The sequence below is a fragment of the Heteronotia binoei genome, chromosome 15 (genome assembly GCF_032191835.1).
Source record: "Heteronotia binoei isolate CCM8104 ecotype False Entrance Well chromosome 15, APGP_CSIRO_Hbin_v1, whole genome shotgun sequence".
Lineage (NCBI taxonomy): Eukaryota > Metazoa > Chordata > Lepidosauria > Squamata > Gekkonidae > Heteronotia > Heteronotia binoei.
The window spans coordinates 40,670,899-40,684,018 of NC_083237.1; the positions used below are offsets into that span (position 1 = coordinate 40,670,899).

A 13,120-nucleotide genomic window follows, 5' to 3' on the forward strand; every position below is an offset into this window, starting at 1 on the left:
TGATGTTAAATTTAAGTTTTATTGTTAAATTTAAAGTTTTTATATTTACCATTGTATATGTATGAGATGTTGTTAGCTACCCTGAGCCTGCCTAGGCAGGGAGGGCGGGATACAAATAAAATTTTACTTACTTACTTTACCATCCCCAAAGAGTATAGAGACTTAAAGGGGGCATTCAGCGAGGTGGAGGCCGACGAACTACCACCCCACCGAAGCACGGACTGTGCCATAGAACTCATCCCCGGCCAGTCCCTGCCCAAAGCGAAACTGTATTCGATGGGGTGGACAGAAAAAGTGGAATTGCGAAAGTTCTTAGATAAAAACCTCTGCCGGGGCTTCATCCGCCCGGCCGCGGCACCCCACACCGCCCCAGTCCTGTTTCACAAAAAGGACGGGAGCCTGAGGCTTTGCACAGATTTTCGCGGGATTAACGGGATTTCCATGTCAAATGCCTACCCCATTCCTCTGATCAAAGACTTACTAAGTGCAGTATCGGAGGGATCAATATTTACCAAACTCGACCTACGGGACGCTTATTTCCGGGTCCGAATCAAAGAGGGGGATGAGTGGAAAATGGCATTTAACACATCGATGGGACAGTTTGAGTACTTGGTGATGCCATTCGGGCTCCAAGTGTCAAGTCTGATGTTTCAATAACGAGACCTTCTTGATAAAAAGTTTCTAGTTTATTGTAACATGTTGCAAGACTGTAAAAGCAGATTGAGAGACTGGCGAGCATGCACAAAGAGCAAACATTTAAGGTATACATCAAAAGGATTCCTGAGGGTGGGGACACTCTATGAAGGGCACATTCACACATTGTTATTGTTTTATCGTTCTCAAGCACTGGTTGGCCTTGGGCGCTTCCTTAGCCTTAGCTATCTCTGAGAAGGCACCACAATCTTGTTCCCATATTCTCATTTCCAAGCATTGCTACATAACAAAGGAGAGGAGGGGGGAGGGAGAGCTTAGCTAGCAGCATCTGAATGTAAAATGGCTTTTACGCAGGATCCTTTTCCTGAACACTGTTTGGGACTAAACTATCCAAGCATTATAGCAGACTTGACACCAAGGGGCCCCAGGGGTTTTCATGAACTTTATCAATGACGTGCTGAGGAAATATTTGTACCAGGGGGTGGTGGTGTACCTTGATGACATCATTATCTATTCGAAGGATCTACCCTCCCACATAAAACTGGTCCCCAAGGTCCTAAGCACCCTATACCAAAACAAACTGTATGCTAAGTTGTCTAAGTGTGAATTCTACAAGGAGGAGTTGGACTACCTGGGGTTCCAGGTGTCGGGCAAAGGACTGGCCATGGACCCCACCAAAATACAGGCGGTGCTAGATTGGGAACCCCCGAGGACACGTAGACAGCTCCAATCCTTCCTCGGCTTTGCACATTTCTATAGGTCGTTCATACAAGGGTTCGCCAAGGTGGCCCTACCCCTCACTGACCTACTTCAAACCAACGGGAAGGGGCCCGAAGCGAAAAAGCCGGGGGCCAAGCTGAATTGGACTAAACGGTGTCAGGAGGCGTTTGACATGTTAAAGCGCCTATTTACTAGCGAGCCGGTGCTAGTGCACCCCAATAAGCTCAAACCCTTCGTGGTTCAATGTGACGCCTCCGACACAGCCGTAGGAGCAATATTAATGCAGAGAGATGAGGAGGGCCACCTGAGACTCTGCGCTTACATTTCCCGCAAATTCTCGAACGAGCAGAGGAACTGGTCGGTGTGGGACAAGGAAGCCTACGCAGTAACGTTCGCCCTGAAAACATGGTGGTCGTGGCTAGAAGGCATGCAAGTCCCGTTTGAAATCTGGACTGACCACAAAAACTTAGAGGCCCTTACGGGGCACCGAAAATTAACGGGGAAGCAAATTCGACGGGCGGGATTTTTCGCCAAATTCGACTTCACCCTACGCCACATTCTGGGCTCAAAAAACTTTTTAGCGGATGCACTCTCAAGGCTGCCCCAACATGAGAGTGAGCGGGAGGAGGTCATAGATTCCCTAATACCACTTGAGGCGGTAGCAGGGGCAGTACAAACCCGATCAAAAACAGCTGCCCAGAACAAAAGCCCATGGGGTGGGGGACAAGCTTATAGTTGAGGCAGAGGCCAGAAGGACTGTTGAAAGGGGAAGGGGGCTTCTGGTACCACAATGGGAAACTCTACGTCCCCAAATCCTAAGGGTGGAGGTGTTGCAGCATTGCCACACCAACAAACTGGCCGGCCATTTCGGCTACATAAAACCCTCCACCTAGTACATCGGCAATTCTGGTGGCCGCAAATGAAAAAAGACATTTCCGAATTCATCCAGACGTGCCCCACTTGCATCATGGCTAAGAGACAGGGGGGGAAGGTGCCGGGATTGTTACAACCCCTCCCCACTGCGGAACGGCCATGGTCAGTGGTGTCAATGGACTTCATAGTCGAACTGCCGCCCTCTAAAGGTCGGACAGTGATACTAGTGGTGGTGAATACATTTTCTAAGCAAGCCCATTTCATTCCGTGCTGAAAACTACCCACCGCACGGGAACTAGCCTATCTTTTCTTCCTACATGTGGTCCTGGTACACTCATTTCCTGACAAGGTCATTAGTGACCGCGGGCCACAGATGGTTGCTAACTTCTGGCAGGAGTTTTGTAAATTAACCGGGATGGAGCAAGGGCTAAGCTCCGCCTACCATCCCCAAACGGATGGTCAAAGCGAGATGGTAAACGGGCTGTTAGAACAATACCTCCGATGCTATGTAAATTTCCAGCAGTCCAATTGGGTGGAGCTACTGCCTTTCACCGAATATGGATACAATAACAGCCTCCACAGTTCAACAAAGGTGTCCCCATTCCAAGCTGTTCATGGCTATGAAGGAAAACCCTTTCCCTTCCTCCCCGGAGGGCAAACCCTGCCTCTTTCCCCGGAGTGCCAACAATGGTGGAAAAAGCTAGAGAAATCCTGGAAAGTGATCCAGGAAAATCTAGAGGAGGCAAAAAAGGACTACAAAGCCCACTTTGACAAAAACATAGCCCTGGGTGGGACTTTAAAGAAGGAGAGACGGTGTTCCTTTCCACCAAGAACTTGCTGCTGCCCCAAACGTCCCGGAAGCTAGCCTACCGATTCCTGGGGCCATTCAAAATAAAAAGGGTGATCAATAAAGTAACTGTGGAACTGGACTTGCCCAAGTTATTTAGTAAAATACACCCTGTTTTCCATTGCAGTCTTATCCGTCGAGATCCGGGTGGTTCAAAGTGGCATCCTCGGAACCCCGAACCGGAACCTATTCTGGTGAGGGGGCAGAAACACCACGAAGTGAAGGAGATTCTCGACTCTAAGCTACAACGGGGGATTTTGCACTACTTGGTCTGCTGGCGCTACTTTCTGCCCAGTTGTGATGAGTGGGTAAAATCCTCTGATCTGAACGCTCCTCAACTACTTAAGCCATTTTACCTGCTGCACCCAGACAAACCCCGAGCAAGAGCTTACGGGGGGCAGTATGTCAGCTTGTGTTCTATTAAAACTAACTCTGCTATTTGAAATGTTTATTTACTGTCAACTAACCCTATGAATCTTTGCCTACTAATACTAGAGTCAGTGTAGAATGTGGGGAGGAGGAGGGGAAGAAGGTGATTGAGGCGCCAAAGGCCAGCAAGGTCTTTGAAGTGCAAAAGGCTCAGCCGCTTCCCAGGTGCCGGGCAAGGACACCATCGGGAGGAAGATACAGTTTACATATGTGAAAGATAAGGGCGTATGAACCAAGTGTCTCCAAAAGACAAATGGTAACTTTATTATGAGAAGTGATTTAAACCCCCCAGTGCTTTGATGTACGTCTATAAATGCCAATACCTTTCTCTATTTCGTTATCAGTTTCAAAGAACCTGTGTAGAGTAGCATTGCTGTAATCATTACAATGAAACTTAGTTTTTGAACAAAGACAAGTCTGATCATTTTAAAACTCCAATGAACCCTTCGATGACATAGACTCCACTCATTCCCCAAGAAGGTCATTAGCGACCGCGGCCCGCAGTTCGTTGCCAACTTCTGGTGGGAGTTTTGCAAAATGGCTGGAATAGAGCAGGGGTTGAGCTCCGCCTATCACCCCCAAACTGACGGACAGATGGAGAGGGTGAACAGGCTTCTAGAACAGTACCTACGGTGCTACATCAATTACCAACAGTCCAACTGGATCGAACTGCTACCGTTTGCGGAGTATGGCTATAACAACAGCCTGCACAGCTCAACCAAAGCCTCACCCTTCCAGATCATGAACGGCTATGAAGGGAGACCCTTCCCAACGCTGCCGACAGGGGAGAGAACAGCGCCACCTAGCTCGTGCCGACAGTGGTGGGAAGGGGTCAGGAAAGGGTGGGAGGTGATCCAGGAAAACCTCGAAGCTGCAAAGAGAGACTATAAAGCCCAATTTGACAAGAAACACTCCCCGCAATGGGAGTTCAAAGAAGGAGAGAGTGTATTCCTGTCAACCAAGAACCTTCCCCTGCCTCAAGCATGTAGGAAACTGGCATACAAATTCCTGGGGCCATTTAAAATAAAAAGGGTAATCAACAAAGTGACAGTAGAACTAGAGCTACCCAAGATGCTTAGTAAGATCCACCCTGTTTTTCATTGCAGCCTTCTTTGCAAAGATCCTGGACCAATGTGTTGGCACCCCTGCCCTCCAGAGCCACCTCCTATTCAAGTGAAGGGCCAGAGCCACCATAAGGTGCAAGAGATCCTGGACTCCAGGGTCCAAAGGGGGGTTGCTGTACTACCTGGTCTGCTGGAAATACTTTCCCAGCAGCTGTGATGAGTGGGTCAAGTCAACCGACCTCCGGGCCCCTGAACTGTTAAAGAAATTTTACCTACTGCACCCAGACAAACCCCGAGCACGAGCTTAGGGGGGGTAGTATGTCAGACATTGTAACTGCTTCAAACGGTATTTTACTTAAATGAATTCTCTTGACCTGACTAACGCCATCTTGTTTACTGTTACTAACCCTGAGTATAAAAGCTGTGCATTTCAAATGCAGAGAGACGGTTGTAAATCCCATGGGAGGAATTTCTCACTTGGCATCCACAAGCGCCCTAAACCTTTGAAGATGGTATGCTTCAAGGTAACCAGCAAGGAGCCTTCCTGGGAATGAAATAAGGGGAGTATGGGAACAGACGACTGTCTCTCAGAGTGTGGGAATGGTTTTATTGTTATGCTGCTATCTTCTACAAAACCCCAAGGGTAACCTTGGAATGTATCAAACTCAATCTGCTTCTATCCCAGACCACTAGTTCTCGAATAAATGGATTAATTTTGAAACAAAATGATTCGTTCTTATTTGAAGTTCCAAGTCTGACACTCAGAGGCTGTCAATGGGGCTTTCACCATCAGGCGGCAAGGTAACCACACAGTGGCCAGTGCCCACACAGCTCCTGTGAGGGTTGCCAATCCTTGGTAGCAACCCAGAAGATGTGCTGGGGGTGCAATGTTAATCAGGCAGTAGGCAGGTCACCTGATTCAGGATCCATCCCCATCAATTGCCAGTGCTCCTATGGTGTAATCAATAAAAGTTGTGGCCTCTTCACACTCCAGTATCAAGGTGGTCTGTGTTATTTTCTCATCTGTGGACCTCTATGCCAGTTGTGTTGAATTTATTTGTTAGAAGGGCCAGATCTGACATAAATGGGACTTTGTGGCCATGTGTATCATAAAATGTAATGCCACGTAGCAGAGATATAAACTTTATAAGAGACACAGGCAAACACAATTAGAGATATTCTTTTTTACTTAAAATATAAACATTTTAAAAACTATTTTGTTAAAATTGGAAAGGTGGGGGAATACTGGGATTTGGTGATGCAATTTTAAAAATAAAACATCACAAAAAAGCACAAGGATCACAGCAGAAACTAAGGATATCAAATGCTCTGAGCCTGGGAAAACATGAAATGGAAGAGCTTTGCAAGCTTCTTTCTCTCTCCCCCCACCCCATCTACTCAGATTGGAAACGGCTCTCCAGTGTAATATGCCCCTTTGGCTGTGGGTTCCCAAGTTAGAGTACTTGCTAGGTGCCATTTCTCAGTCCACTGAGCAAAGATAAAGCTAGATCAAACAATCAATCCTTCACATGCAAGGACATCATGAAGCTTCATGGAAGTGGGGGAAGGCATGAAAAGAGCCCTGTGGGCCTGATTAAAGCCCTGGGCAGATGGCTTTGGCCTGCGGGCTGGACATATGATACCCCTGGGTTAGGCTGCCTGACTGGTTCTTCTCACCTTGCATAGCATAATTTAGTCCCTTCATATTTCAAAGGCTCTCGGGGCATTATCCATGAGACTTCCTCTTTCATTTTATCCTACAATAGACATGTAACATAGATGATGTATGGAGTGAGTGACTGGCCTAGGGTGAGCCTGTAGGTATGATACTACAGTTACAATACCACACCAGCAATTGCTATTTGTATTGGCTTTAAATGTCATTTTTTTTTTGTTTAAAATGTGAGACAATCCACCAATCAAGGGTGGGTTAAAAATAGGAGGAGCGAATGAATTTAGGGGGAGGATCTTTATTATATACTTATTTTAAACACATTTATGCCCACTTTTTCCCCCAATAGAGACCCCAATGATTTACATTTTCCTCTCAAATATGGGCTTGGGTGTCATCAATATGCGGATGATACCCTGCTCTATCTACTAATGGACGGTCAGCCTGACTACATCCCAAAAAATCTGGACCTAGCATTACAAGCCGTGGCAGGTTGGCTCAGGCTGAGTAGGTTGAAGCTGAATCCAATGAAGACAGAGGTCCTTTGCCTGGGTTGTGGCAGTCTGGGAAGGGAAATCCACCTTCCAGTTTTTGACGGTGTACCATTTAAAGTGGCACACAAGGTCAAGAGCTTGGGGGTTCTACTGGAGCCTTCCTTGTCAATGGAGGCTCAGATAGCAACTGCCAAATCTGCATTTTTCCATCTTAGGTGGGTGAGGCAGTTGGCCCCTCTCCTAGAGCGTCACAACTTGGCAACAGTGATCCATGCAACGGTCACCTCGAGATTGGATTATTGTAATGCCCTCTACATGGGGCTGCCCTTGTGCCAAACCCGGAAGCTGCAGCTGGTGCAGAATGTGGCGGCTAGGCTATTAGGGCTCCCAAAGTGGGAGTACATACGGCCGGGGCTGTGCGATCTGCACTGTCAGAGTCTGGAAAACTACTGTATTAAAATGCTTAGCTTAACTGAATGTAATGAAATGCTTAGCTCAACTGACTCCATTTTCTAACCTGTGCTACTAACCATGAGAAGCAACCTTGCATATCAAAGTAGAAGCATAGTATTTACTAACACTGGTGTGAATTCCTGTCCCAGGAACTAACAAAGGCAATTCTCCTTTGAAGATAAAATGCCTCTGGGGATGGCAGCCTAGCCATGCCTGTGAGATCAAGAACCACAGAGAGATAAGCTGGAGGCGCTGTGTGAAAAGTAACACTTCATGTTAAGAATGCTTGGGAACATAGTTTTGTTTAGAATACCTTTGATGTGCTGTTTGTTAAAATGACTCCCCACCAGGGAGAATGTATCAGTTCCAATATCGCTATGCTCAGAAACTATGAACTATCAAATAAAGCCTTAAACTTTGGATCGCACAGCCCCGGCTGTATGTACTCCCACTTTGGGAGCCCTAATAGCCTAGCCGCCACATTCTGCACCAGCTGCAGCTTCTGGAGAGCCAGTTTGGTGTAGTGGTTAAGTGTGTGGATTCTTATCTGGGAGAACCGGGTTTGATTCCCCACTCCTCCACTTGCACCTGCTGGAATGGCCTTGGGTCAGCCATAGCTCTGGCAGAAGTTGTCCTTGAAAGGGCAGCTGCTGTAAGAGCCTTCTCCAGCCCCACCCACCTCACAGGGTGTTTGTTGTGGGGGAGGAAGGTAAAGGAGATTGTGAGCCGCTCTGAGACTCTTCGGAGTGGAGGGCGGGATATAAATCCAATATCTTCTTCTTCATCATCTTCTTAAACTTTGTATCCAATGAAGTCTGGTTGATTTGAGGTTCCATCGTCTGACATGCACTGGCTGCCAGTTGTATACCAGATTCATTACAAAGTGCTGGTCATTACCTTTAAAGCCCTATATGATCGAGGACCTGCCTACCTTAGGGACCGTCTCTCCCCATATGTGCCCCAGAGAGTACTGAGATCAGGTACACAAAATCAGCTGACAATCCCTGGGCTGAAGGAGGCCAAACTGAAGAGTACACATGAAAGGGCCTTTTCGATCGCAGCTCCACACTGGTGGAACCAACTACCGGATGAAGTGCGGGCCCTGCGGAGTCTTGATCAATTCCTTTTTCAAATGGCCTTCACTTAAATGTGGATTTATCTTCTATATTCAGCCATCATAAACTACTGAGGAGAACATCTAGAGTATAGCACTGTAAATGTTAATTTTTATTGTAATTTTGTTTTTAATTATAATGGTTTTAATTAGTAAATCATATATATCATTTTGACAATGTTTTATATTGTAATTTGTAAATTTTACATGTTGTGAGCCGCCCTGAGCCTGCTTCGGCGGGGAGGGTGGGATATAAATAAAATATATTATTATTATTATTATTATTATTATTATTATTATTATTATTATTATTATTATTATTATTATTATTATTATTATTATTATTGTTATTATTATTGTTATTGTTATTATTATTATTATTATTCAAATTTATCCCCACAACAACTCTGTGAGGTAGGTTATACTGAGCATATGGGACTAGCCCAAGGTTACCAAGAAAGCTTTCCTAGCAGAACTGAGATTTGAACCTAGGTCTCCCAAACCTTGTTTGACAGTATAAATACTACACAACACTGGCTCTTGTATTGTAAACATGAGGCTCAATCTGTGTCAAATGGGGGTCTAGAAGTTTCCAATAATGCTCAAAAGAACATTGTTCTCACATATCTTCCTTCTGAGTCTATGTCAACCTATAGACAGGGAGCACAAAGTGTTGGCAACCAGTCTTCCTGTGTGGGCTGTGCAAGATACTTGTGTTTCAGAGTGCAAACAACTTTGACAAAAAAAAAGCAAAAAACAGTAGTGCATTAGATTTCTGTAGGCTAACTTTCATGCCACATTCCTCCTTCACAGGATAAAATCAAATAACAAAGTGGCCAGATAATAGTTTAGGAAATGACCTAAATTGTTCAGTAAATTCTCTGTAGGAGGCCAAAAGAAATAACAACAACAAAAAGAAAACATTTTACCCTTCCCTGGAAGGGTAAAGAATGGTTTTGATGTTCAAGATTAAACTACATGCATTTATAGCCATTTTAGCAGTGACAAAAGGGCTCTCACAGATAAAGAAAGAGACAAGAACTCCCCCTCTCCAGTTTGTGCAGCCAGAAGATTGTGCCATGTCTGCTCTGGTAAAAGAGACAGAGGGGGAGGGGAAAACATTTGTGGGTAAAAACTGTTTCTACCTCCCTTCTACCTGGAGGTGTGAACTGACCATTTCATTGTCTGGCCAGGGAGCTAATTAGCATTTCTAAAGTGTTGTTGGGCTGGAGAGAAATTGACTAGATGGAGGTGTGAACTGAACATATAATTGTCTCTGGCCAGGGAGGTCCTTAGCATTTCTAAAGGGTTATTGGATCAGGCTGGAGATTATGCTAAAAGAGAAAACCTTTTATTAAAAAATGAAGGTGACAGTTTTGAACAATCCAAACCTCCAAAATACACCATAAGTAAAGTACATTTGAAGTTTCCTGTAAAAGTTTGTTTGCGAGCCCTGACCTGGAATAGACACGTGTTGGCTTCTCAGTCAAAACAAAGCAAGAGCAGCTTCTATATTCCTTTGCATAGTCCAATCTGCTTAGCAGGTTTCCTTGGAAATAAGTTCTGCCATACTAAACTGCCTCTCCCCAAAAAACAATTCCTGGCTACAATGCTGCTTGGGGATACAGTTTCACTACATAATATTATGTTTTATAGATAAAGAAAGAGACAAAAACTGCCAGTCTACTTTATGAAAGTGGAATAAACAAGTGTTTCCTATGATTTTCTGAACCTCAGTTATACATCACTGATACTTACACTACACAAACAGACCCTGGTCTACCAGTTAGCTTCCCACTGGCTAGGAAGACTTAAATTTTGGAGTGCCAAAAAAAATTGAAAAACTGTGACAGCAAGGGATTGCTAATGATGCTGGGTGGAAACAAGATGAGGAAGAACAGTAACAATCAAACTGGAACATTAAGACTGTGTGGTAAATGCCTGTGAGATAGAGTCATTCCTAACCTGCCTGTAGAACTTCTAAACCCTGTCTAAAGAAGTGGCTAGTTAAACCACTGATTTTTACATTAATTCTCCCTCTCATCTTCTCTGAGAGTTCCAAGAGACCTGACTGGCTGTTTCAGTCTTCTCCAATACATCAATGTGGTAAAAAGGGATTGACGGTTAAGGGGGTGGAGGACAGACTCAGTACTGTCTGTGACAAACCTTTCATTTTAAGGAACCTTGGATTTTTGTGAATCTGCGGTTCTATAAGTATAATATGTCACTGTATCACTGAACTTACTTTTGGCAATAGCTTTAATTAATTAAAGGCACCTCCCTTCTTAACAAGTGCTTGTTTAACTATGATTTAAAAAAAATAGGTGGGAAAGGTGGCATAAGAGAAAAGCACAGCAGATTAAAGGTCTTTGGTGTGTCAGTCAAGACAACTGTGGGTTGAACCCAGAGAGCATTCCCGCTCAGTCTTTCCCAATCCTCCTCTTTATTACAGCCACTATTCTATGTGGCTATAGTCCATTCAGAAACCATGTTTTTGGGGTCATCAAAAGGAACCTCTTTTTCATCTTTTCACAAGGATAACACTGGGTTTATCTTATCCAAAAGATTTGTTTTTAATGTCTCCAAGATCAAATTCCTAGGCACAATTGGCAATACCAATCAACAACATTAATTAACTTTACAGGCTTATCTTTTTTATGGCATGATCTTCCCAATCATATTTCTTAAAGCCTCTTTGACCTCTTTATTTCTCAGGCTGTATATAAATGGGTTGGCCAGAGGAGGCAATGCTACATATAGGAGAGAGGAAAATTTCTGCACACCTCTCTTTCCCTCAGTCTTTGGCAACATATATACCATCATTAAAGAGCCATAAAAAATAGAAACAACTATCAAGTGAGATGAGCAGGTAAAAACTGCCTTTTGTCTCCCACACACAGAAGGAATTTTCAACACAGCCACTATAATATACATGTACGATATCAAGATTAGAAGAAAAGGGGAAAGTGTAAAAATGACAGCCACAACATAGCCCATGATTTCCATCAAGGTGGTGTCACTGCAAGAGAGACTTAGGAGTGAGTAATAGTCACAGAAATAATGGTCAATTTCATTGGGGCCACAAAAAGGTAACTGCAGCAGAAAAAGGAGCACTATCAAAAAAGCCAAAAATCCATTGATCCATGATACCATTGCTAACTGGATACAGGTATGAGTCTTCATAACTGTTTCATAATGTAATGGTTTGCATACAGCCAGATACCTGTCATAAGACATCATGCAGAGTAAACAGCATTCTGTTGCTATCAAAGAATCACAGAGGTACCACTGAGTGAGGCAGTTGCTGAAAGAAATCTCTGGGTTTCCAGTCACGAGAGCTGAAAGCATCCTCGGAAATATAGTGGTGCTATAACAGGTATCCAGGAAGGAGAGGTTTCCCAAGAAGAAGTACATGGGAGTATGAAGGTGCTGATCAAAAAGAACAAGCACAAATATGAGAATGTTTCCAGTTAAAGTCACAATGTAAATCACTAGAAATATCAGGAAAAGAGGTAGCTGTATGTCATAGAATTCTCCAAATCCCAGCAGGATGAATTCAGTTATCCTTGTCTCATTTCCCAACATTTTGATATGTAAATAATCCAATCCTGTAGAAAAAATTACATGCAAAAAAGTTAAAATATTGTGTCCAAGGAAGAATGACGGTTGGGTTCGGTGCCTACTGCCTGCAATGCAAGAAGTGGCTGAAGGACATCTGAATAAGTCTTAAATTAATGGAGGTAGCATCATATACTGAACTGAAATTAATGGAAAAAGCATCATCCACTGGAACAAATGTACTCAGTGGAAGAAAGTGATTATTCATAACTCTCTATTTTATTCATAACTTTTTCTTTTGAAGTTTAAAATATCTCCAATTTATGATGTTTGAGAAGAAATGATTTGACACGTATATACATTCATTTAGGCAGCTGCCTAGTGTGATTATCCATCACTTTTCCTCGACTGTAGTATTGCATAGAACCCCACAGTGAGTAAGGATCTTGCTTTCTACATCTAGCATTCTGTGGTTGTGTGTATGTAAATTATTGAGCCTCAGGCTACCTTGGACTTCAAAGAGGGCTCTAGGTATGATATCCTGGTTGTGGTCCTATGATTGCACTGTCAAAGTAGAGCCAAGACAAAAACCACTGGATTCACTGAAAATCCGTTTTTCAGTTCAACTTCAAATAAAACATGCATTTTAAAATTAATCTGTATAATTGACAAGCAAGCAAACCTAGATTAGCTTTACCAAAATACTTACAGTGTAATCTGAAGCATGAATACTTGGAAGTAAATCACACTGAGGTCATTCATGGGGTTTTCTCCACAGTAAGCTTCTTTATAATTCTAGCTTTAGCCCACATTTTTTCTTCTCAACAATTCATGGGTCACCAGTATATCCTATTGCCCAGGTGTAGTCTCTAAAACATTTCAAATCATACTCAAGATTATTTTAGAACTCTTTTTTTTGGAGGGGGGTTAGGAAAAACAGAAACAGAACATCTCAGGAAGTTGAGAGGGGAGGTAACAAATCCTCATAAGAACATAAGAGAAGCCATGTTGGATCAGGCCAGTGGCCCATCCAGTCCAACACTCTGTGTCACACAGTGGTCAAAACCAAGTGCCACAAGGAGATCCACTAGCAGAGTCAACTAGCCCCTACCAAAGAACTAGATTGAAAATTAAACAATATCCTTCATAAATCTAAGCATTACAGTTTGAAAAGTAAGGAAAGTAATTCCATCTGAATATATATTTTTATTTTCCTCACATAAATGTCAAGTATGCTCATCA

General features: G+C 43.5%; 1 protein-coding gene across 1 annotated transcript; it reads right to left on the bottom strand.

Annotated features, from left to right (window-relative positions):
- Positions 1 to 10,975: 10,975 nt before the first annotated feature.
- LOC132583539 (olfactory receptor 6C3-like) lies at positions 10,976 to 11,905 on the bottom strand. The gene has a single exon (XM_060255166.1). It carries the CDS (start codon positions 11,903 to 11,905, stop codon positions 10,976 to 10,978), a length of 930 nt encoding a protein of 309 aa, XP_060111149.1.
- Positions 11,906 to 13,120: the final 1,215 nt, after the last annotated feature.

Excerpts from the sequence above, each read along its gene's own strand:
- LOC132583539 (XM_060255166.1), bottom strand. The coding sequence starts at position 11,905 with ATGTTGGGAAATGAGACAAGGATAACTGAATTCATCCTGCTGGGATTT.